The sequence below is a fragment of the Oncorhynchus mykiss genome, chromosome 2 (genome assembly GCF_013265735.2).
Source record: "Oncorhynchus mykiss isolate Arlee chromosome 2, USDA_OmykA_1.1, whole genome shotgun sequence".
NCBI classification, from domain to species: Eukaryota; Metazoa; Chordata; class Actinopteri; order Salmoniformes; family Salmonidae; genus Oncorhynchus; species Oncorhynchus mykiss.
In genome coordinates this window covers 98,910,872-98,936,056 of record NC_048566.1, presented here as the reverse complement: position 1 = coordinate 98,936,056, position 25,185 = coordinate 98,910,872, and the positions used below count along the sequence as shown (strand labels likewise).

The 25,185-nt window shown below is 43.7% G+C and overlaps 1 protein-coding gene, 1 long non-coding RNA gene and 2 pseudogenes across 3 annotated transcripts in view; 2 read left to right on the top strand and 2 right to left on the bottom strand.

Moving 5' to 3' along the window:
- LOC110510476 overlaps window positions 1-25,185 on the bottom strand; it is a 46,454-nt gene that overhangs the window by 8,892 nt on the left and 12,377 nt on the right. The window contains exon 2 of the long non-coding RNA XR_005039211.1: window positions 14,600-14,754. This is a non-coding gene — a long non-coding RNA (uncharacterized LOC110510476). The remainder of the gene's footprint in view (window positions 1-14,599; window positions 14,755-25,185) is intronic.
- On the top strand, window positions 4,071-4,179 carry LOC118944228 (annotated as a pseudogene).
- Window positions 5,520-5,700, bottom strand: LOC118944193 (annotated as a pseudogene).
- Window positions 15,021-22,042, top strand: LOC118943885 (putative protein TPRXL). Of its 2 annotated transcripts, XM_036960562.1 has the most exons (7): window positions 15,021-15,607; window positions 16,363-17,323; window positions 17,558-17,693; window positions 17,913-18,009; window positions 20,275-20,432; window positions 20,563-20,636; window positions 20,941-22,042. In XM_036960562.1, the coding sequence occupies exons 1-4, from the start codon at window positions 15,337-15,339 to the stop codon at window positions 17,961-17,963; spliced, it is 1,419 nt and encodes a 472-aa protein (XP_036816457.1). In that variant the 5' UTR covers window positions 15,021-15,336; the 3' UTR covers window positions 17,964-18,009; window positions 20,275-20,432; window positions 20,563-20,636; window positions 20,941-22,042. The 2 variants fall into 2 exon arrangements, with proteins under 2 accessions (XP_036816457.1, XP_036816463.1); XM_036960568.1 differs by lacking the exons at window positions 17,558-17,693; window positions 20,275-20,432; window positions 20,563-20,636; window positions 20,941-22,042 and having other exon boundaries at window positions 15,022-15,607; window positions 17,913-17,961.

Genomic DNA, 25,185 nt, shown 5'->3' with positions numbered 1-25,185 from the left:
CTACAAGGTGTTGAAAGCGTCTCCTCCCCTTCATCTTTAACCCGGTCTCCTCCCCTTCATCTTTAACCCGGTCTCCTCCCCTTCATCTTTAACCCGGTCTCCTCCCCTTCATCTTTAACCCGGTCTCCTCCCCTTCATCTTTAACCCGGTCTCCTCCCCTTCATCTTTAACCCGGTCTCCTCCCCTTCATCTTTAACCCGGTCTCCTCCCCTTCATCTTTAACCCGGTCTCCTCCCCTTCATCTTTAACCCGGTCTCCTCCCCTTCATCTTTAACCCGGTCTCCTCCCCTTCATCTTTAACCCGGTCTCCTCCCCTTCCTCTTTAACCCGGTCTCCTCCCCTTCATCTTTAACCCGGTCTCCTCCCCTTCCTCTTTAACCCGGTCTCCTCCCCTTCCTCTTTAACCCGGTCTCCTCCCCTTCCTCTTTAACCCGGTCTCCTCCCCTTCATCTACACCGATCGAAGTGGATTTAACAAGAGACATCAATAAGGGTTAGGGTTAGCTTTCACCTGGATTCACCTGGTCAGTCTGTCATGGAAAGAGCATGGTTTTGTATGTACAGTGGGGCAAAAAAGTATTTAGTCAGCCACCAATTGTGCAAGTTCTCCCACTTAAAAAGATGAGAGGTCTGTAATTTTCATCATTGGTAGACTTCAACTATGACAGACAAAATGAGAAAAAAAATCCAGAAAATCACATTGTAGGATTTTTAATTATTTATTTGCAAATTATGGTGGAAAATAAGTATTTGGTCACCTACAAACAAGCAAGATTTCTGGCTCTCACAGACCTGTAACTTCTTTTTTAAGAGGCTCCTCTGTCCTCCACTCGTTACCTGTATTAATGGCACCTGTTTGAACTTGTTATCAGTATATAAGACACCTGTCCACAACCTCAAATAGTCACACTCCAAACTCCACTATGGCCAAGACCAAAGAGCTGTCAAAGGACACCAGAAACAAAATGGTAGACCTACACCAGGCTGGGAAGACTGAATCTGCAATAGGTAAGCAGCTTGGTTTGAAGAAATCAACTGTGGGAGCAATTATTAGTATATGGAAGACATACAAGACCACTGATAATCTCCCTCGATCTGGGGCTCCACGCAAGATCTCACCCCGTGGGGTCAAAATGATCACAAGAACGGTAAGCAAAAATCTCAGAACCACACGGGGGGACCAAGTGAATGATCTGCAGAGAGCTGGGACCAAAGTAACAAAGCCTACCATCAGTAACACACTACGCCGCCAGGGACTCAAATCCTGCAGTGCCAGACGTGTCCCCCTGCTTAAGCCAGTACATGTCCAGGCCCGTCTGAAGTCTGCTAGAGAGCATTTGGATGATCCAGAAGAAGATTGGGAGAATGTCAAATGGTCAGATGAAACCCAAAATATAACTTTTTGGTAAAAACTCAACTCGTCGTGTTTGGAGGACAAAGAATGCTGAGTTGCATCCAAAGAACACCATACCTACTGTGAAGCATGGGGGTGGAAACATGCTTTGGGGCTGTTTTTCTGCAAAGGGACCAGGACAACTGATCCGTGTAAAGGAAAGAATGAATGGGGCCATGTATCGTGAGATTTTGAGTGAAAACCTCCTTCCATCAGCAAGGGCATTGAAGATGAAACGTGGCTGGGTCTGTCAGCATGACAATGATCCCAAACACACCGCCCGGACAACGAAGGAGTGGCTTCGTTGCCCAGTCTCCAGATCTCAACACCATAGAAAATCTTTGGAGGGAGTTGAAAGTCCGTGTTGCCCAGCAACTGCCCCAAAACATCACTGCTCTAGAGGAAACCTACCTGAGCCACTTGTGTGGGTTGTAGACTCCGTCTCATGCTACCACTAGAGTGAAAGCACCGCCAGCATTCAAAAGTGACCAAAACATCAGCCAGGAAGCATAGGAACTGAGAAGTGACCTGCAACGTGGTACTCTCCTCTGAGAGTCTGCTACACCTGCAACGTGGTACTCTCCTCTGAGACAGTCTGCTACACCTGCAACGTGGTACTCTCCTCTGAGACAGTCTGCTACACCTACATAAGAGAACCAGTAGAAAGTGAGAATAAAGCCTGGTCCAACAATGGGCTGGTTGTTCTCTGAACATCCTTCTGTAAAAAAATTGTGAAGAAATAGTTCCTCAAAGATTTTTTTTATTCACAAGCACTGGTACAGTAAAACAAAGTCTGTCTTCATTCGGTCAATCCACTGACATCTTGGATGTCTCAGTTACAATCACATGCGTCTGAAACTTCACACGAGATACAACTAAGATGATAAAAATCAAGAGGATGTAGGCTGCTTCTCCATTCAATTAGAATTCTAAAAGTTATTAGTAAGACGATTGAGATTCAATATCTCGCAGATAAAAGCACAGTTTTGCAGGCCACAGCCTGTCTGAAAGCTATTATCCACTTCTATGTTTGGATGTTCAGGGAATACAAGAGGAATTATACTTAAAAGGTTGATTTAAATTGGTAGGTAAGTGATTGGGTATTGTTGGGCTCCCGAGTAGCGCAGCGGTCTAAGGCTAGAGGCGTCACTCCAAACCCTGGTTCGATTCCAGGCTGTATCACAACCGGCCGTGATTAGGAGTCCCATACTGCGGCGCACAATTGGCCCAGTGTCGTCCGGGTTTTGCCCGGTCGGTAGGCTGTCATTGTAAATAAGAATTAGTTCTTAACTGACTTGCCTAGTTAAATAAATGAGTCGAGAGGAGGAAACAAAAGAAGAGGATGAAGAGGTTGGACGAAGATGAGGAAGAGGAGGAGGTGTGGTGAGCTTTAGTGGTAATACTGGAGAAAGGCCTGATGAGGTTATTCTAGTCCTATACCTCCATCGTGAGTTAGGAGGAGGAAGAGGAGGTGTGGTGAGCTTTAGTGGTAATACTGGAGAAAGGCCTGATGAGGTTATTCTAGTCCTATACCTCCATCGTGAGTTAGGAGGAGGAAGAGGAGGAGGTGTGGTGAGCTTTAGTGTTAATACTGGAGAAAGGCCTGTCCCAGTCTCCTCTCTATATGTACCACTAATGTAAATGTAAATATCAAAACAGATACCAAACATTAAGAAACTATAAGGAAGAGAAGAGTAACTGCAATGAAATAAACCAGAGACCTGTGGAAAGAAGCCCCCTGATCTCCTCGTGTCTGCCAGCAGGGGAGGACACCACGCCTCAGCTCAGGACACCACGCCTCAGCTCAGGACACCACGCCTCAGCTCAGGACACCACGCCTCAGCTCAGGACACCACGCCTCAGCTCAGGACACCACGCCTCAGCTCAGGACACCACGCCTCAGCTCAGGACACCACTCCTCAGCTCAGGACACCACGCCTCAGCTCAGGACACCACGCCTCAGCTCAGGACACCACGCCTCAGCTCAGGACACCACGCCTCAGCTCAGGACACCACGCCTCAGCTCAGGACACCACGCCTCAGCTCAGGACACAACACCTCAGCTCCTGCTGTAACGGGTGGACCGAAGGCCGATTCCACCAAGCTCTGGCTCACCCTCACGTGTCTGAAGGACGCACTGCGGTCCTCTGACAACTTGTTGGTAGGGAAACGCATGGAGACCACCCATCAGACAGTGGCCTTGATAGCTACGGAAGCCCTGAGGTGGTATGGACAAAATAGAGCCTCAAACCCAGACAAGGTATCACCCACAACATCTAAGGTCCCGGCCTGACAGTGCTGCAGCGCCTAGGGGAGGGATCTCTTCTGGGCCCTGAAGGATGGGGCGGAGTTGATTCGGAAGAGCAGGAGGAGGCAAGTTTGATAAGGACTCACCTCGTTCCTGCACAAAGGAGAGACCTCTTTTTTAATAAAGGGACTTTTAAACCGTTTACATGTCTTTAAAAGGTATACTCTTGTTTGAATTATAATGTGCACATTTGAAATGGCTTTTACAGATTGGACATGTTTAAAAGTACTTCTTTCTTAGGGTGTTTTAATAACATGTACTTTTAACATATAATGTTTCAATGCAGTTTTTTATGCATATTATGTCGTTTTAAAGCGTACAAATGATTATGTTAAAAGTATGAGCTATTTTAAGAAACCCTGCGACAATAACCATTTTTCCAAAATAAAATAAATCTGTTCTTATCAGTTTAATATCTGATATGTCCTCTATCTGGGGACAATATATGAAATGGATTTTTCCACGGTCAAGTAGGTTATACATAACTGTGCCATTATTCAGAATTCTGATTGTGTGCCGTCATGATTCGCTTGTATGACATTTGGAGCCCCAAGCTACAGGCTTCCGTAGGGCTAAACCTGCCGAGCTGAAAACATGCGATTTAGAAGGGTTCGATTATACGCCCAGGCTTTTATTTTACAATTAGTATCAGCAACGATCTGGAGCCGTCTGTCAGTAATACCCACATACATTTATTTTAGCGATCATTTTGGACATGTAGCCTATTGTAATCATTATGGAACTTATGTAGCAGGTTAAACCTGGAGCCTGGCGCACGGTTCACGACGACTGGACTGTTGTCATACAGTTTCACGATTAGTGAGAATGAAAGTAGATTTGTAGGATTATAGTTCAACCACTATTGGACACTTTTTCTCCACATACCAATATTTCATGGATGGAACTTGAATTATGACAACTTTCAGTATGAAACAAAACAGTGCATGTTTTATTCATCGATATACAGTATTTCGTGAGTAGATAGATGCTCTCCAACCCAATAGGCCTATTGGTATTTTATGTGCATGATATGAAGTTTGCTGTAGTGACTGACTAAGCCTAATTTTAAAAGTGTGCCTCAAAAGTGCCATGTTTGCAAAAGTGTATTATGCGAAGCACACATTTAGTTAGGCAGCCAGGACCGTAGGACGCATTGTCGGTCTAGCTCTCACTGCAGTCCAGTGCCATGGACATCTTTGAAGTTTGGCCTCTAGTAATTTAGGAGGGCAACTTTATAAAGGCCTCCCTACAATGACCTTATCATGCAAGGCTCTACAGACAGATTTAAAAAAATATATAGACTATTTTTATTTCATACATTATTTGTGTTGATGATGTACTATGTAATGAAGTCGAGTGGTTCAACATTAAAATGCATTTTGATTGAACACATAGCTTGAACAAGGCGACGGTCGGTGGAAGTCTGGCGCCACCAAGTGGACAATTATTTTACCTGAGATATTTTGTAAAATATCAAATGTTATGTCAATATTGTTATCTGCAAATGGTTTCCCACACCCCTATTTGATAGATTTTTATTCCAGTTTAGCAGTAAATCTGGTTTTAACTCAATAAGGATTTGTCTCGTTTCGTTGGTGCAAGTAAGAACAGGTGTTTTCTGGAAGTTTTGTTGCATTTCCTTTGAAAACAGCTCATCTGTATGTTTGTACATCATTTTATACACATACAAACGGCATAAAAGCGTCAGGGCCGAGTGGCTTCACCACTTTCTAGGCATCATTGACAGACTTGCTCAAACGTAATGATTCTAATAAAACTAACATCCGGTTAACTTCGTCCAATTTATATTTACAACGGCAGGGGGTGCACCGTTCCTGGAGGTACTGCAATACCAGGTCGATGCGTGGAGTGGACGGAGCAAGCCCCTATTCCATCTCCCTATTCCAAAAATCAATTTAATATATGGTCCCCAGATAGGGGACGTATCAGATATTAAACTGATAAGAACAGATTTTTTTTTTTTTTTTTGGAAAAATAATTTTTATTTTCATTTCACATTCAAATACAAATTCAGTGCATAACGTTGTACATAACATGGATACTTACAAACAGTATCAAAAAGTACCGTAACAATATAAGAATATCAAAACTCCTTAAAAAAAGTGCTGTTCTGTAGAACCTGAGCAGTATTATTGGCCTATATTCAACATTAACATGCCTCTACCAATCTCCAAAAACAACACAAACAATTCTATAAATAAAAATATATACATATGGCAAAATGCACTCTGGATAAAACTGTGTATATCAAATATCTACAAAGGCTTAGATTACATTTCAATTGTATCTATGTAAAACAATTATATATTGGTTATAAACACATTTACAATGACGGGTAAATCCCTTTCCATCTCTGTTTTACTGATGCAATGCCCCCCTTATCTATTTCAAATTGTATTCTTTTCCAAACTTCCTGTTTTATAAATTGAACCAATCCCGTCGGTGACCACTTGAGGGTGTCATTAACTGCACCACATCTGGCCTCCCAAAGTTTGGTCTTGATAAGGGACACCAGAGTCACTAATGCTAATAATTGCACCCTTTCCACATTTTTTATTTCAAGTTTGGCAACCCCTTCATAATCAATGTTTTTTAAAATCTCAAAAAATTGTTTACTTTTCCCCCAAACTGATTGAGCAAAAGAACATTCCCATAAAACATGTGGAATTGTTTCAATTGCGAAACAATTGTCCCTGGGACAGAATTTATTTAGGGTCAAATTATGATCGTATAAAGTTGAACGGACCGGAAGACGTCTGTGTAAAACAAGCCAATTAAAATCTTTCAGTCTGTTGTCTAACCCTTTTAATTGTGTCCGTAGCCAGGTGGAAGGCGATATTGGTAATCCGTCTCTAGGACGACAATTTTCTATTAATTTGGCGTATAGCAATCTGTGGTTGATTACATTTTCCTTTACTTTGCAGACAGGGGTTTTCCTTGCCCATTCCACTATTTTCTTAAAATGTAACGGGATAATTTCAGCTTTTGGCTTACTATTATCCCACTTCACCATGAACCTTAACGGTACAGACAGCCAGAATTTTATTAAAATGTGACATTTGTGTACAGAAGACGACAAAAGACTACAAATGTTTGAGTAGAACAACGCATCTAGCTTGAGAGGAATATGAGGGAAATCCCTTCCACCAGCCTCTATAGGCTGGTACATCCGATCTCTACGGATGTACTCATATCCCCCCCAAAAGAAATTAAACAGTACCCGTATAAAAGTTTTTCTTAGCGACACCGGCATGGGAAACACATATGCAAGGTGAAGTAATGAAGGCAGAATGTCCGCCTTCAGCACTAACACCTTCCCACTAAAAGATAGTCGCCTGACTTTCCACAGTCCCAATCTTTTATTAATCGATAATAGTTTTTCTTTCCAATTAAACATGTCATCTTTAATTTCATTTCCGAAAGATATGCCGAGCACAACCATTGGTCCTGTGCACACAGTCAAACCACATAACTGGTCCGTTCTCCTTTTCCACTGTCCCAAATATTTTATTTCTGTTTTATTCTTGTTTATCTTCGACCCAGACGCAACAGAGAATTCATCAATGACTTTGATAGACTCTTTCAAGCTCAGGTCGTCTTGTAAATATAAAACTGTGTCGTCCGCATATTGCGATATTTTTAGCATTTCCCCTCCAGGTAAAATGATGCCTTTGATGTTATAATTTTTCCTAATTGCGCATGCGAAAGGTTCAATATATAAAACATACAATAGAGCAGATAGAGGGTCACCCTGTCTGACACCTCGTAATTGCTTGATAATATTTCCAATATTCCCATTAATATTTACCCTGCTACCCACATTACTATACAGAATGTTTACCCATTTCATAAAATTATTTCCAAACCCAAATTTCCCCATAATTCTAAACAAAAACTCATGGTTTACCATGTCAAAGGCTTTTTCCTGGTCCAAATTCACAGTAATAGCTTGCAGGTGCCTTTCCTCTAAATAGGCTTGAACGTCTCTGTGCAATTGTAAGTTCCAGGTTAATCTTCTCCCCACCACACCACATGTTTGGTCTAAACCAACAACATATGCCATGGCAGAAGATAGGCGATTAGTTACGGCTTTGCTTAATAATTTATAGTCAACACACAACATTGTTAACGGTCTCCAATTTGCTAATGTCTTGGGGTCTCCCTTTTTATACAGTAGTGAGATTACCCCCTCACACATCGAACCTCCCATTTGCTCTAAACCAAATATACCTCTAAACACTTCCAACAGATGACATCCAATTATATCCCAAAAAACAATGTAAAACTCTTTAGAGAGCCCATCCACTCCTGGTACTTTGTTATCTTTCATGCTCTTCAGTGCCATATAAATTTCATCTAATTTCAATTCCCCTTCTAATTGGTCTCTAATATCCAAAGGTATTTGCACATCCACGCATTTTAAAAATTTAGTTCCTTTCTCATAATCAATTGTTTGTTTTTGAAATAGCTGAGAAAAGTGGTGTGTAGCGACACCAAGCATGCCATCTCTATCCTCAACCATCTCCCCATCTTGGTCCAATAAAGCCGAAATAGTCCTCCTCTTTCCCAGTGATTTAATTTGCTTGAAAAAATATGCCGAGCACTTCTCATCATTTTCCCATTTATCTTGCTGACTTTTAAAAATGAAGTCTCGAGCTTTCTTTTCAAATAATGTGTGTTGCTTTTTCAGCAGGATACCCAATTTGTCTTTATCTAACCCACCACCATTTACATTTCCTTGGATGTGAAGATCTTTTAGTTCATTCTGCAATTTATAAAATTCTGTGTGGTTATTACGTACTTTGTCTTTGCAAAAATTCTGAATAAAACTCTTGATTCTTAATTTTGTGCTCTCCCACCACTCTATGACAGTGGAATAAAAAGGTTTCATAGCTACACAGCCCTGGAAAAAAGACCTGAATCTTGTCCCAAAAGTTTTGTCATGTAAAATGCCGTTATTAATTTTCCAATACCCTTTTCCAAATTCAATTGTTTTTAATTCTACTGTCACAGACAGGCAACTGTGGTCCGAATAAAAAACCGGTGTAACGCACGCGGAGGACACACGGAGTTCACGCGGAACAAACAGATAATCTATTCGGCTCCTCGAGCCCCTGCTGTTTCCCCAAGTGAAACCGGGATCATCCGCATGCGCCATTCTATAAGAATCAACCAAATTATATTTACCTATAAGACTTTTTACAAGATGCCCGCCTAGATTACCTCGGTCATATGACACATTAAAATCTCCCCCCATAAACACCTGTCTGTTTGTCATAAAAATAGCGTCTAGGTCGTTAAGCATTTCCCTCCTTTCCTTGGGTGCCGATGGTGCATATACATTAATAAATCTAAAACATTTACCCTTCCAATCGATATCTACTATTAAAACCCTCCCGTGTACTGCCGAAAAACTTCCTACTATTTTTAAATCCCTATTCCCACATAGAACACCAACCCCTGTAGAATGCACCCCTCCGACACTCCACCTCGACTCTCCCTGAACCCATTCCCGCGTAAACCTCTCCACGTCATTTTGATCTTTTAAATGTACTTCTTGTAAAAAACACACAGAGAAGCGAATGGAGGACAAATGGGAAAAAACAGTCGCCCTTTTAACTGGGTTCCTAAACCCTCTAACATTGATGCTAGCTAGGTTAATAAAAGACGACATGAGGTAAAGAGGGAAAAAGACAACTATCTAATTATGACATTATTTTCCAAACTCACTTTAAGTACATTAACTCATTTGGCGGCCGGTCTGGGAAACGATGGTCTCCAGTCGGAGGACTGTCCACCAAGATAGGGGTCGGGAAAACACTGTCCTCCTCCTCATGCTCCCCCTCCATCTGCGTGGGTGCTGGAACCCCACTGGGTGCCAGACCGCTGCTCACGATGGAGGCCGCGCCTGACGGGGTTAGCAGAGACTCCTCTGCGCTGCCCAGGTTTCCCTCGCTTTTCTCCTCAGACTTCCCGCTTTCGAAACAACTGAAGCGATTCCCCCCCAAAGCGGACTTCTCCGTCGCCTCCATGCGGATGAGTGGGGAAACAGGGCTCATCTGCTTCCTTTTCACCGCGCACTTTCTCCTCTCTCTCACCGTTGTCCAGCTCTCGGTAGCCGCGGGCGCAGTGGGCTCTCCCTTCTCCTCCTCCACTTGCTTATTCCAACTTCTGTCCGCTTCTCCTCTCTCCTCGTGAGATGATGATGGCGTCTCACTCCCGCTCTCCTCTGACTCTCGCAGTTCTCTCTCCATCACTATCTCATCCACAACCTCCTCAATAGCGCGTAGTTCCATGCCTTCTCCCTCATCTGGTCTTTTCCCGCCTTCCGCTCTTTTCCCGCTCACCGCTCTGGCGTAAGAGGGGACTGCCTTCGGGCAGTGACGGAACAGGTGGTCCTCTGAGTTACACAGACTGCAGCGCTTTGGCACGGTGCAATCCCTCATTGTGTGTCCAATAATTCCACAGTTTCTGCACCTTGTCTGTGTGCAGGCATCCGCGAGGTGCCCGTACGTGCTACACTTCCTGCAGAAACGAGGCTGTCCAGCATACATGAGGTAGCCCCTGTCAGCACCGATGGAAAACGAAGCAGGAGGATGGCGGTATCCATCATGGCCGCTCTCGTCTTCCTTTGCACAGGATACAGGGTGTAAACGGTACAGTGAAATGATTACTTGCAAGCTCTCCTAAACAAAAATATCCATAAATAGCTAAGTAATAAAGTTGTTAAAAAAATTAAATGGTTGATTGGAAATATATACACAATAACAATATACAGTATGAACTCTGAAATGTGTGTAAGTTATGTACTGGTATCTTTACCTGTATGAGTGGCAGTCCATGTTATCTGATGTACAGTGGGGAGAACAAGTATTTGATACACTGCCGATTTTGCAGGTTTTGCTACTTACAAAGCATGTAGAGGTCTGTAATTTTTATCATAGGTACACTTCAACTGTGAAAGACGGAATCTAAAATCTAAAAATCCAGAAATTCACATTGTATGATTTTTAAGTAATTAATTTGCATTTTATTGCATGACATAAGTATTTGATCACCTACCAACCAGTAAGAATTCTGGCTCTCACAGACCTGTTAGTTTTCCTTTAAGAAGCCCTCCTGTTCTCCACTCATTACCTGTATTAACTGCACCTGTTTGAACTCACTACCTGTATAAAAGACACCTGTCCACACACTCAATCAAACAGACTCTAACCTCTCCACAATGGCCAAGACCAGAGAGCTGTGTAAGGACATCAGGGTTAAATTGTAGACCAGCACAAGGCTGGGATGGGCTACAGGACAATAGGCGAGCAGCTTGGTGAGAAGGCAACAACTGTTGGCGCAATTATTAGAAAATGGAAGAAGTTCAAGATGACGGTCAATCACCCTCGGTCTGGGGCTCCATGCAAGATCTCACCTCGTGGGGCATCAATGATCATGAGGAAGGTGAGGGATCAGCCCAGAACTACACGGCAGGACCTAGTCAATGACCTGAAGTGAGCTGGGACCACAGTCTCAAAGAAAACCATTAGTAACACACTACGCCGTCATAGATTAAAATCCTGCAGCGCACGCAAGGTCCCCCTGCTCAAACCAGCGCATGTCCAGGCCCATCTGAAGTTTGCCAATGACCATCTGGATGATCCAGAGCAGGAATGGGAGAAGGTCATGTGGTCTGATGAGACAAAAATAGAGCCTTTTGGTCTAAACTCCACTCGCTGTGTTTGAAGGAAGAAGAAGGATGAGTACAACCCCAAGAACACCCTCCCAACCATGAAGCATGGAGGTGGAAACAACATTCTTTGGGGATGCTTTTCTGCAAAGGGGACAGGACGACTGCACCGTATTGAGGGGAGGATGGATGGGGCCATGTATCGCGAGATCTTGGCCAACAACCTCCTTCCCTCAGTAAGAGCATTGAAGATGGGTCGTGGCTGTGTCTTCCAGCATGACAACGACCCGAAACACATAGCCAGGGCAACTAAGGAGCGGCTCCGTAAGAAGCATCTCAAGGTCCTGGAGTGGCCTAGCCAGTCTCCAGACCTGAACCCAATAGAAAATCTTTGGAGGGAGCTGAAAGTCCGTATTGCCCCGCGACAGCCCCGAAACCTGAAGGATCTGGAGAAGGTCTGTATGGAGGAGTGGGCCAAAATCCCTGCTGCAGTGTGTGCAAACCTGGTCAAGAACTACAGGAAACGTATGATCTCTGTAATTGCAAACAAAGGCTTCTGTACCAAATATTAAGTTCTGCTTTTCTGATGTATCAAATACTTATGTCATGCAATAAAATGCAAATTACTTACTTCAAAATCATACAATGTGATATTCTGAATTTTTAAGATTCCGTTTCTCACAGTTGAAGTGTACTTATGATAAAAATTAGACCTCTACATGCTTTTTTTTTTACACTAGAAGCTGTCAATCTCTATTTAAATATTTCTGTAAAGCCAATATTGAAAGACATTTCAATTTGCGTGATGTTTTGTTGTCTCTACCTTCTTGTCCTTTGTGCTGTTGTCATTTGCCCAATGTTGGCACCCTGTTTTGTGCTGCTACCATGTTGTTCTGCTACCATGTTGTGCTGCCATGTTGTGTTGCAACCATGTTGTGTTGCAACCATGTTGTGTTGCTACCATGTTGTGTTGCCATATTGTGCTGCTGTCATGTTGTGTTGTCATGTGTTTCTGCCATGTTGTGTTGGCATGTTGTGCTGCTACCATGCTGTGTTGTCATGTGTTTCTGCCATATTGTGCTGCTGCCATGTTGTGTTGTCATGTGTTTCTGCCATGATGTGCTGCTACCATGCTGTATTGTCATGTGTTCCTGTCATGCTATGTTGTTATCTTTGGTCTCTCTTTATGTTGTGTTGTCTCTCTTGTCATGATGTGTGTTTTGTCCTAGATTTATATTTATCCCAGCCCCCGTCCCCACAGGAGGCCTTTTAACCTTCTGGTAGGCCGTCATTGTAAATAAGAATTTGTTCTTAACTGACTTGCCGAGTTAAATAAAGGTGAAATAAAAGTTAAACAGAGAGGAATTGGAAGAGGTCCATTCCAGGGACTCATCAACTTTTTATCGTGTAGAAAGAGTTACTCCTTTGCTTACGGCCATACTAGCCTGAAACCGCCCGACCTGGGCTGCTAAGCAGGGTTGGGCTTGTTTAGTACTTGGCCGGCTGACTGCCTGGGAATACCAGGTTCTGTTCCTTGTTTTATATTTAGAACATTCACATTGTAATGAAACAGGCAGGGAGCAGGTCTCGAACCCTCGACCTTCTAGCCCGAAGTCCAGCGCGCTATCGACTGTGACGCAAAAGCAATGCTCGGGAGGCAGAGTCCGATATCCTCGCTTATAAACCCAGGGTCGTTACAATGTTCTGTCAGATCCAATTTGTAAGAGGTAGTGTGGTTGAAACCCTCTGCCATTATAACACTTTATTAATGCTCCCTGACTTAACATGCCAGTATGGGACTCACCTATGAGTTAGTCTGGCTAACACAAAGTCCTGTCGTTGTTGTTGAGAGAACCAACCAATGTGTCGGCTCCAATTCTGAGCAAATGATGCCTTTTTTACTAAAGGCCTCCTGTCCAGACCAGTGTGTCACAGCTCTAAAATAACGTGTCTTAAAACATGGAAGGCGGTCGGGAGGAGGCAAGATCAGGTCAAATCAAATTTATTTATATAGCCCTTCGTACATCAGCTGATATCTCAAAGTGCTGTACAGAAACCCAGCCTAAAACTCCAAACAGCAAGCAATGCAGGTGTAGAAGCACGTGGCTAGGAAAAACTCCCTAGAAAGGCCAAAACCTAGGAAGAAACCTAGAGAGGAACCAGGCTATGTGGGGTGGCCAGTCCTCTTCTGGCTGTGCCGGGTGGAGATTATAACATAACATGGCCAAGATGTTCAAATGTTCATAAATGACCAGCATGGTCGAATAATAATAAGGCAGAACAGTTTAAACTGGAGCAGCAGCACGGTCAGGTGGACTGGGGACAGCAAGGAGTCATCATGTCAGGTATTCCTGGGGCATGGTCCTAGGGCTCAGGTCCTCCGAGAGAGAGAAAGAAAGAGAGAATTAGAGAGAGCATATGTGGGATGGCCAGTCCTCTTTTGGCTGTGCCGGGTGGAGATTATAACAGAACATGGCCAAGATGTTCAAATGTTCATAAATGACCAGCATGGTCGAATAATAATAAGGCAGAACAGTTGAAACTGGAGCAGCAGCACGGCCAGGTGGACTGGGGACAGCAAGGAGTCATCATGTCAGGTAGTCCTGGGGCATGGTCCTAGGGCTCAGGTCCTCCGAGAGAGAGAGAGAAAGAAAGAAAGAGAGAAGGAGAGAATTAGAGAACGCACACTTAGATTCACACAGGACACCGAATAGGACAGGATAAGTACTCCAGATATAACAAACTGACCCTAGCCCCCCGACACATAAACTACTGCAGCATAAATACTGGAGGCTGAGACAGGATGGTGGGTGGGTGGGTCCATTCTAGCCAATAAGAGGGCAACAATAGACACAATTCTGCATATAAATTGTTTTAGAAAAAAAAAAAAGTGTCCGTGATGTCATGTGTCCTACTTTTATATATCAGTACACTCAGAAACACCTAAGCACGAGTGGGACTGGGGAGGAGATTAACATTTAGTTTTTCCCCCCCTCAAATAATAAGAGCTTGATGATGAATTTATTATTTTAAGTCAGCTGTGTAGCGCTGGGGGCAAAAAAACTAAACGTTCAACCCTTGGGATCCCCAGGACCCAGTTTGGAAAAAGGCCGCTATTGGACAGACACTTCAAAACGTGGCCTGCTATAGGACAGACACTTCAAAACGTGGCCTGCTATTGGACAGACACTTCAAAACGCGACCTGCTATAGGACAGACACTTCAAAACGCGACCTGCTATAGGACAGACACTTCAAAACGTGGCCTGCTATAGGACTGACACTTCAAAACGTGGCCTGCTATTGGACAGACACTTCAAAACGCGACCTGCTATAGGACTGACACTTCAAAACGCGACCTATCTGTTTCTACACGTACTACTGCACGTCTGAGCTCCAGAAGCCCAGGCCACTTTGGAGAATTTAAACTATGAATGAAACACAGAACACGTATTGGAATTGTTTAGTAAACCAGATGAAGAAATAATTGAAAGGTTAGAGTAGACCTATGTTCAGAGATTAACTTCCACAATCTATGTTTACAAGCCATTCAAAATGTATTTCATGTGACGTTAAAATGGTGAGAGGCCAGTATGATTTTAACCCCTTGGGTACCTCACAATCACAGCCATCCTGAAACTGCCGGGTAGGGCAACAGGTACGCATGCTTTTTCCTCGTGTGTATGTTTTCTTCAAATGATGACACTAGTGCAGACCTCTGCGTAGTTTGATCTGTCGACCTAACGAGCTACATGTATTTGGGTCAGAGGAGACATTGTTTTCCTGTACCTTTAAGAGTGGGGCGCAGTGTGCAGGACTACACTGGGGACGTAATTCAAACACTTGGCTCCTCCTAATTTTACGGTTTCGTTTCCTGGAGGTCGAGCCTGTCGTGTTGTTGACAAAAAAAACGTAACAAATATCGTTTTTTACTGGGCAAAATGGGTCAGTCGTTGCCGACCCCGGACTGCGAGCCCTCGGTGTGTCCTTTGTGCCACGGTATATGTCGGAATCCGACTGCGCTGAGATGCAAACATATTTTCTGCTACTGCTGTATACAGGAGTTATGGAGTGGTTCGCCCACCGGTCCATACTACTGCCCCGAGTGCAAGGAGGAGTACAAGACATTACCGGTGGGGTTCAAGAGAGACACTACCGCAAGTCCGTGGCGACATGAAGCGCCTGCACATACACGCACCAGCTCAGCGACAGGTAACTTCCCGAATTCACCAGACACTTCTGCCCATGCGCAATTAGGCTGGGGACAACGAGACAGGGGTTTATTCATTACGCCGATTCTGTTACAAAACGTTTTGTAACACAAACCGTTTATTTCAAACGGAAAACCTTTTGCAACGAAAACGAGAATTTAATATTGGACCAATTCTGATAGGTCCCTCCACGCTTCATTCCGTTTGCTCTGTTTGGTTCATAAACGGTCAACGGTTTCCCGTTCCAAGACGTAATAAATACACCCCAGGTTCGCTGACTAGTCATGGGAACGAACATTTCCAAAGTTAGGCTACTGCTGGGGAAGATGTACCTGTGTAATGGTACTAGGCCTACAGTTTAAAACAATAACACATCGTTAACACATTGTTTTAATATGGTGATGATGACTTGGCTATGATAGAAACATTAACAACAATATTACGCTATATTGACTGACGCACACGAGTAACGACACAGGTCAAAGTCTACTGAAGTCCATTGACTTGCCTTAAAATCAATCGACCTTATTCTATCTTAAAATAATATGATATTTATGATATTTCCCATCATTTTGTATTTCTGCATCATTGGGAAGGGCTTGTAAAGCAAGCATTTCGCTTAAAGTCTACACCTGTTGTATTCTGTGCTGTGACAAATACAATTAGATTTAGCTAGGTTTGTGTCCTTTTGATGTAACCTAAGTAGGCCTAATCACTACTAATTTATTTGTGTTATGTATGTTGTGTTGGGTATAGAAGGCAGAGCCAATGAAGAGGATGTCATTGAGATCAATTCGGCGGGCTGGACCCTTGGGAAGAGAGCCTCCATCTCTCAATCCAAGCGTCTGTTAGGGAAGAGACCAGCCAGTTCTCCTGTCCCAGGAGGCCATCTTCACGACAACAAGAGACAAGCCACTGGCAGCTCCTCTTCCTCCCACTCCAGGGGAAGGTCTGGTGACCGTAAGAGACCCGCCACTTCCTCTTCCTCCTCTTCAGCCAATCAGAACACATCGTCTGACGTCGAGTTGTCCAGTGAGGAGGAGGTGCCAGCAGCACCATTCTCCTTAGCAACCAAACCGTCTAGTACTGCGTCCGTCGCCGTCAGAGGTCCGGACCTGACACGTGATAGGTCTAGGTCCCCTAGGAGAGACCCACCCATTGAGCTGGACGAACCCCCTGCTGCAACAGAACCTCTTACAAGAGAACCACTGAATGACCCTAGAAAATCACCTGAAGCAGCAGCAGGTCACATGACCAACACATCGCCAAGAAGAATCACCGCCGTTGAGCTGGACCCACCTCTACCCCCTGCAAGAGATCCGTACACACCCGCCAAGAATCCTGCTGAAACGACCATAACAACCCATTTACGTTTAGTCACCCCTACGAAGGAGAAGCCTGTTGAAGCTGAGCGGGAGCCTCTTCCAGAGATCTCCAACAGATCTGGTCCAATCGGCACCTCCACCTCTCCTACCCGCGCTGCCAACAACCTGTCCCCTGGACGTACCAACCTGTCCCCCAGCCTGGCTCGTCAAACCTCTAGGGAGACCTTCCTACCCTGCCACTATTGCCCCAGCCAGGGCTCTCTCCCTGCGGTGAAGACCTGCCTGGTGTGTGGAGCCTCCATGTGCTCCGACCACCTCCGGCCTCACCTGGAGTCCCCTGTCTTCCAGAGCCACACCCTGGTACCCCCTGTGGAGGACACCTCACCCTGGAGGTAAAGTTTCACTCTTATTTTGGGGAGAATCTCAATTGAATTTCCTTTTCTGAGCTGCACAAAGTGAAATTCCTAACAACTTTGGACGGTATTTTCAGTAAAGTATTGAATTCCTGTAAATACTTTGTGTTTCAACGTTTAATTTAAAGTTGACGATTGTTTTATTTAATTTATTATATGACAAATCATTAAACAACTGGCAGCAAGCTGAAGTATAACTTACATTGTCATCAGGTGCCCGGAACACCAGGAGATGAACCGAATCTACTGCCGTCAGTGTAGTGTGCGTGTCTGTACCGTGTGTACCGTGATCGGGTCGCACCGGGACCACGCTTGCGTCAGCATCAGAGAGGCCGAGAGGGAGCTGAGGGTGAGAAACAGAGGAGTGTTTACCAAACACACATACCAACACACCACAAAAATACCTGATCACATCCCAGTTGTATGAGCCATAGTATTAATGTTGTCTAAGGATCGTTAGTGGTGAATAAACATATCACACGCGTTATAGTATAAATACGTGTTCCAGAGAGCTAAAGCATGTTTTCTATTGACGGCAGGATGACGGCACTGTGTTTTTGTCTTGCAGGGGAACCTGAAACAGGAGATGAAGAAGATGCAGGGAGCGGAACAGTCTTGAAATCAGCAGAGTTACTGAGATGACAGAGAAGAAACAGAGATTCCAGGTAAGAAGGACAGGACCTCAGTTGGACCAGGTATTTTTTTTTTTTAGGTCTGACCTGACGCAAAAGCCTAATAATGTACACACCCTGTATCCCTCTAAATCAAATGTTACAGTTCACCTTACAGTGAAATGCTGAATACAACAGGTGTAGTAGACCTTACAGTGAAATGCTGAATACAACAGGTGTAGGTAGACCTTACAGTGTAATGCTGAATACAACAGGTGTAGTAGACCTCACAGTGAAATGCTGAATACAACAGGTGTAGTAGACCTTACAGTGAAATGTTTACAAGTCCTTAAAAGCAATGCAGTTTTAAGAAAGTACCTACAAAAAGAGTGAGATAACAATAACAAATAATTAAAGCGCAGCAGTAAATGACAACAGCAGGGCTATATACAGGGTATTACGGTACAGAGCCAATGTGGAGGCTATATACAGTGGTACCGGTACAGAGCCAATGTGGAGGCTATATACAGGGTGTTACGGTACAGAGTCAATGTGGAGGCTATATACAAGGTATTACGGTACAGAGTCAATGTGGAGGTTATATACAGGGTATTACGGTACAGAGTCAATGTGGAGGCTATATACAGGGTATTACGGTACAGAGTCAATGTGGAGGCTATATACAGGGTATTACGGTACAGAGTCAATGTGGAGGCTATATACAGGGTATTACGGTACAGAGTCAATGTGGAGGCTATATACAGGGTATTACGGTACAGAGTCAATGTGGAGGCTATATACAGGGTATTACGGTACAGAGCCAATGTGGAGACTATATACAGGGTGTTACGGTACAGAGTCAATGTGAGGGGGCACCAGTGTCGAGATAATTGAGGTAATATATGGGAAGGCTCTTTCAGCATGAATACCCCCGTGCACAAAGCGAGGTCCATGCAGAAATGGTTAGTCGATCAGTGTGTTTAGAACTTGACTGCACAGAGACCTGACCTCAATCCCATCGAAAGCCTTCGGGATGAATGCTGACTGCGTGCCTAATCGCCCAACATCAGTGCCCGACATCACTAATGCTCTTGTGGCTGAATGGAATCAAGTCCCCCTGCAGTAATGTACCAACATCTAGTGGAAAGCCTTCCCAGAAGAGTTGAGGCTGTTATAGCAGCAATGTTCCAACATCTAGTGGAAAGTCTTCCCAGAAGAGTGGAGGCTGTTATAGCAGCAATGTTCCAACATCTAGTGGAAAGTCTTCCCAGAAGAGTGGAGGCTGTTATAGCAGCAATGTTCCAACATCTAGTGGAAAGCCTTCCCAGAAGAGTGCAGGCTGTTATAGCAGCAATGTTCCAACATCTAGTGGAAAGCCTTCCCAGAAGAGTGGAGGCTGTTATAGCAGCAATGTTCCAACATGTAGTGGAAAGCCTTCCCAGGAGAGTGGAGGCTGTTATAGCAGCAATGTTCCAACATCTAGTGGAAAGCCTTCCCAGAAGAGTGGAGGCTGTTATATCAGCAAAGGGGGGACCAACTGCATATTAAATGCCCATGATTTTAGAATGAGATGTTCGACAAGCAGGTGTCCACATACACTACATTACCAAAAGTATGTTGAATGACAAATATTTAAGGCTGACAGTCTACACATACAGTGCCTTGCGAAAGTATTCGGCTCCCTTGAACTTTGCGACCTTTTGCCACATTTCAGGCTTCAAACATAAAGATATAAAACTGTATTTTTTTTGTGAAGAATCAACAACAAGTGAGACACATGCTCTCTGCGCTTTTAACAGACCTCTGAGACTATCACAGTGCAGGTGCATTTATATGGAGACTTGATTACACACAGGTGGATTGTATTTATCATCATTAGTCATTTAGGTCAACATTGGATCATTCAGAGATCCTCACTGAACTTCTGGAGAGTTTGCTGCACTGAAAGTAAAGGGGCTGAATAATTTTGCAGGCCCAATTTTTCAGTTTTTGATTTGTTAAAAAAGTTTGAAATATCCAATAAATGTCGTTCCACTTCATGATTGTGTCCCACTTGTTGTTGATTCTTACAGTTTTACAGTTTTATATCTTTATGTTTGAAGCCTGAAATGTGGCAAAAGGTCGCAAAGTTCAAGGGGGCCGAATACTTTCGCAAGGCACTGTATTACAGATTCATAGAAAGCTTTACAGAGAATCTGCCATTTATATTGCAAAATGTCTGGTTTAAGCATCAAGAGTTTTAGACATTGTCAACACCAGTTGCCTGTGGAAAGCTTCATATCATTGGTGCTCAAATCATTTTTTTCCTTCTCAAATCAGGTGTCGTCAACAACGTAAAAGGAATTGATGCCATAAGCCCGTCTTCTAAAGATGAGTTCAGAGTTTGAAAAGTTGTTAAAAGACAAGAAATCACCTTTTGAGACGTCAATACACTATTCCGGCTTCCTAGAGTCCTTGTTTCGAGACCTCTGTCTCATGTAAGTATTGATTTAATAATATACCGTTTGAAAAGTAACCGATGTTATTGGTCATGCATCTCAACGGTCAGTGGGGCTGTTCCTGTATTATATGAAATACTGTTTTAACTGTGCATCTCTTATGTTACAGTAGAGGTAGAGGACTTGAAGAAAGTCAGCAACTCCCTCACAGTCTTACTAAGTGAAAAACAGAAACAAGAAAAGGTTAGTGGGTTTTTTATTATTTTCTTTTTCAAAATGACAGACAAAAAAAAAGTTTTAAAAAAAAAAATCTGTGACAAAACTGACATGCTTTATTTACAAATAAACCAAAAGCAAGCTTTTAAAATGGTTACATACAGAGACATTTATCACCAGTATCCATGGTCTACTTAGACCGGTATTCAGTCCGGGTCATGTTCATTAGGCATCAAACGGAAGAAAACAGACTGAGGCGTGCCCTAATGGACATGATGATAAAATGAATTACTGTCATAAGACAAAACGAATCCGTCTTTATTTCCAACAGCAGCTGAATAAAGGGAAGAAGAAAAAGAAAGGTGTGGTTGCTGCCGGAGGGATGAAGTCCAAGATGAAGGATGACCTATCGGACTACGGAGAGTTCGATGGAGGTTACGCACAAGACTACGAGGACTTCATGTGACGTGACACCAACCCGATTTCTGTCTCAAACGACACCCTGTTCCCTATGTAGAACCCTTTATATAGGGGATAGGGTGGCATTTAGTAGGGTTCCAATGTCTGTCCCCATTCCCCCTCCGCTCTGCTCCACCAAGCCCCCTCAGGGCATGACCTATGACCTATTCTACTGCCCAGAGCCATCCAATGATAACCACCCTTATGTCGCCCGCCGCCAGCCGCACACAAACTCGATTCTGAAAAGAAGTGTTGAATGGTTTGACGAGGAACGTCTGATTTCAGCAGGGTTGTTTCTCCTCGTTAGAAATTCCTTCAACGATTCCTCGAAACTGACTGACCAATAAGACTGTGTTCTGGATACCAAAATGTTTCACCTCCCATAATGAGATGCGAAAACCCAGCATCAAACTTGTTTTTTTTCCCAATCCTAGAATGAATTTAATTAGATCTTTTAAAATAAATGATCTGTCAAACAAAATTTAATTGTTACTGTTTGACGAAGGAAAATACATTTTGTATTTTACATTTTGCATTTCAATAAATAGCCGTAGGGTCAAGTAGTAAACACGGCGCTGACCATTTCATCCTGGGCCTATGTTCACAAAACGTCTGAGTAGATACGCTGATCTAGAATCAGATGGCCCCCCCCCTTCTTATTCATTATGATCAGAAAAAGACTAAACTGATCCTAGAGCAGCACTGCTACACTGAGAAACCCAGTATAATCGCTTCCACTGAGTTGAAGCAACAATCACTCTAGGTCTCCTTGGCATAACTTTGCACGGCTTGTATCAAGTGAGGTGAGAAACAGACCAAATGTATTTAGGAAAGAAGGTTGTACTGGGTTATTATCACTTGTTTTTCTTTTTCACAGCACATTTTCAGGATTGGTAATGGAAATATAAACAATATTAAAGATTAAAGTTGTCTTATTTTATCCACCTAATTTAATAAAATCACTGTTTTAAGAATATTTTTTTAATGCATTTTAGAATAACAAATGAAGTATTTTAATGTTATTTATGGGTTGATCTGCTAATTGCGCCCAGAGCATAACAGGGAAATACATTGGATTTGGAGAAAAAAAAAGGTCTTAACTTGTTTCGAGGGTGAAATTTCAAACCACAATATTATGTCGTCATGATAACCAAATTTTGTTCAACTTGCATTGCAAGGTTTGTCTGTTCCTTTAAAACAATGTCAGATCATCGATGTCATATCCACGATCAGATGAAAGAAAACAATAGGCTTGGCAGCACATCCTACTGGAAAAATAGCTATGATAGTTGTCACTGACTGTTGTTACCAATGAGCTATCGTGAGAATGATTGTCGAAAGGTCTCCACTTGAAAACTAAATAGATTCACTGTTGCTATCGAAGTCATTCTGAAGGGTAGATTTAACAGATGCAAATGATCCTGCTTTATCACTATTTAGGCCTGTAAACTGAGTGTACAAAACATTAGGAACACCGTCCTAATATTGAGTTGCACCCCCTTTTGCCCTCAGAACAGACTCAAATAAAGTATATTTGGGTACAAAAATAAAATCCAAATTAAAACAATAGCAGGGCATAACCAGTCATTATTATTCCTGGACTCTACAAGGTGTTGAAAGCGTTCCACAGGGATGCTGGTCCATGTTGACTCTACAAGGTGTTGAAAGCGTCTCCTCCCCTTCATCTTTAACCCGGTCTCCTCCCCTTCATCTTTAACCCGGTCTCCTCCCCTTCATCTTTAACCCGGTCTCCTCCCCTTCATCTTTAACCCGGTCTCCTCCCCTTCATCTTTAACCCGGTCTCCTCCCCTTCATCTTTAACCCGGTCTCCTCCCCTTCCTCTTTAACCCCGTCTCCTCCCCTTCCTCTTTAACCCCGTCTCCTCCCCTTCCTCTTTAACCCGGTCTCCTCCCCTTCCTCTTTAACCCGGTCTCCTCCCCTTCCTCTTTAACCCGGTCTCCTCTCCTTCCTCTTTAACCCGGTCTCCTCCCCTTCCTCTTTAACCCGGTCTCCTCCCCTTCCTCTTTAACCCGGTCTCCTCCCCTTCCTCTTTAACCCGGTCTCCTCCCCTTCCTCTTTAACCCGGTCTCCTCCCCTTCCTCTTTAACCCGGTCTCCTCCCCTTCCTCTTTAACCCGGTCTCCTCCCCTTCCTCTTTAACCCGGTCTCCTCCCCTTCCTCTTTAACCCGGTCTCCTCCCCTTACTCTTTAACCCGGTCTCCTCCCCTTCCTCTTTAACCCGGTCTCCTCCCCTTCATCTACACCGATCGAAGTGGATTTAACAAGCGACATCAATAAGGGTTAGGGTTAGCTTTCACTTGGATTCACCTGGTCAGTCTGTCATGGAAAGAGCATGGTTTTGTATGTACAGTGGGGCAAAAAAGTATTTAGTCAGCCACCAATTGTGCAAGTTCTCCCACTTAAAAAGATGAGAGGTCTGTAATTTTCATCATTGGTAGACTTCAACTATGACAGACAAAATGAGAAAAAAAATCCAGAAAATCACATTGTAGGATTTTTAATTATTTATTTGCAAATTATGGTGGAAAATAAGTATTTGGTCACCTACAAACAAGCAAGATTTCTGGCTCTCACAGACCTGTAACTTCTTTTTTAAGAGGCTCCTCTGTCCTCCACTCGTTACCTGTATTAATGGCACCTGTTTGAACTTGTTATCAGTATATAAGACACCTGTCCACAACCTCAAATAGTCACACTCCAAACTCCACTATGGCCAAGACCAAAGAGCTGTCAAAGGACACCAGAAACAAAATGGTAGACCTACACCAGGCTGGGAAGACTGAATCTGCAATAGGTAAGCAGCTTGGTTTGAAGAAATCAACTGTGGGAGCAATTATTAGTATATGGAAGACATACAAGACCACTGATAATCTCCCTCGATCTGGGGCTCCACGCAAGATCTCACCCCGTGGGGTCAAAATGATCACAAGAACGGTAAGCAAAAATCTCAGAACCACACGGGGGGACCAAGTGAATGATCTGCAGAGAGCTGGGACCAAAGTAACAAAGCCTACCATCAGTAACACACTACGCCGCCAGGGACTCAAATCCTGCAGTGCCAGACGTGTCCCCCTGCTTAAGCCAGTACATGTCCAGGCCCGTCTGAAGTCTGCTAGAGAGCATTTGGATGATCCAGAAGAAGATTGGGAGAATGTCAAATGGTCAGATGAAACCCAAAATATAACTTTTTGGTAAAAACTCAACTCGTCGTGTTTGGAGGACAAAGAATGCTGAGTTGCATCCAAAGAACACCATACCTACTGTGAAGCATGGGGGTGGAAACATCATGCTTTGGGGCTGTTTTTCTGCAAAGGGACCAGGACAACTGATCCGTGTAAAGGAAAGAATGAATGGGGCCATGTATCGTGAGATTTTGAGTGAAAACCTCCTTCCATCAGCAAGGGCATTGAAGATGAAACGTGGCTGGGTCTGTCAGCATGACAATGATCCCAAACACACCGCCCGGACAACGAAGGAGTGGCTTCGTTGCCCAGTCTCCAGATCTCAACACCATAGAAAATCTTTGGAGGGAGTTGAAAGTCCGTGTTGCCCAGCAACTGCCCCAAAACATCACTGCTCTAGAGGAAACCTACCTGAGCCACTTGTGTGGGTTGTAGACTCCGTCTCATGCTACCACTAGAGTGAAAGCACCGCCAGCATTCAAAAGTGACCAAAACATCAGCCAGGAAGCATAGGAACTGAGAAGTGACCTGCAACGTGGTACTCTCCTCTGAGACAGTCTGCTACACCTGCAACGTGGTACTCTCCTCTGAGAGTCTGCTACACCTGCAACGTGGTACTCTCCTCTGAGACAGTCTGCTACACCTGCAACGTGGTACTCTCCTCTGAGACAGTCTGCTACACCTGCAACGTGGTACTCTCCTCTGAGACAGTCTGCTACACCTACATAAGAGAACCAGTAGAAAGTGAGAATAAAGCCTGGTCCAACAATGGGCTGGTTGTTCTCTGAACATCCTTCTGTAAAAAAATTGTGAAGAAATAGTTCCTCAAAGATTTTTTTTATTCACAAGCACTGGTACAGTAAAACAAAGTCTGTCTTCATTCGGTCAATCCACTGACATCTTGGATGTCTCAGT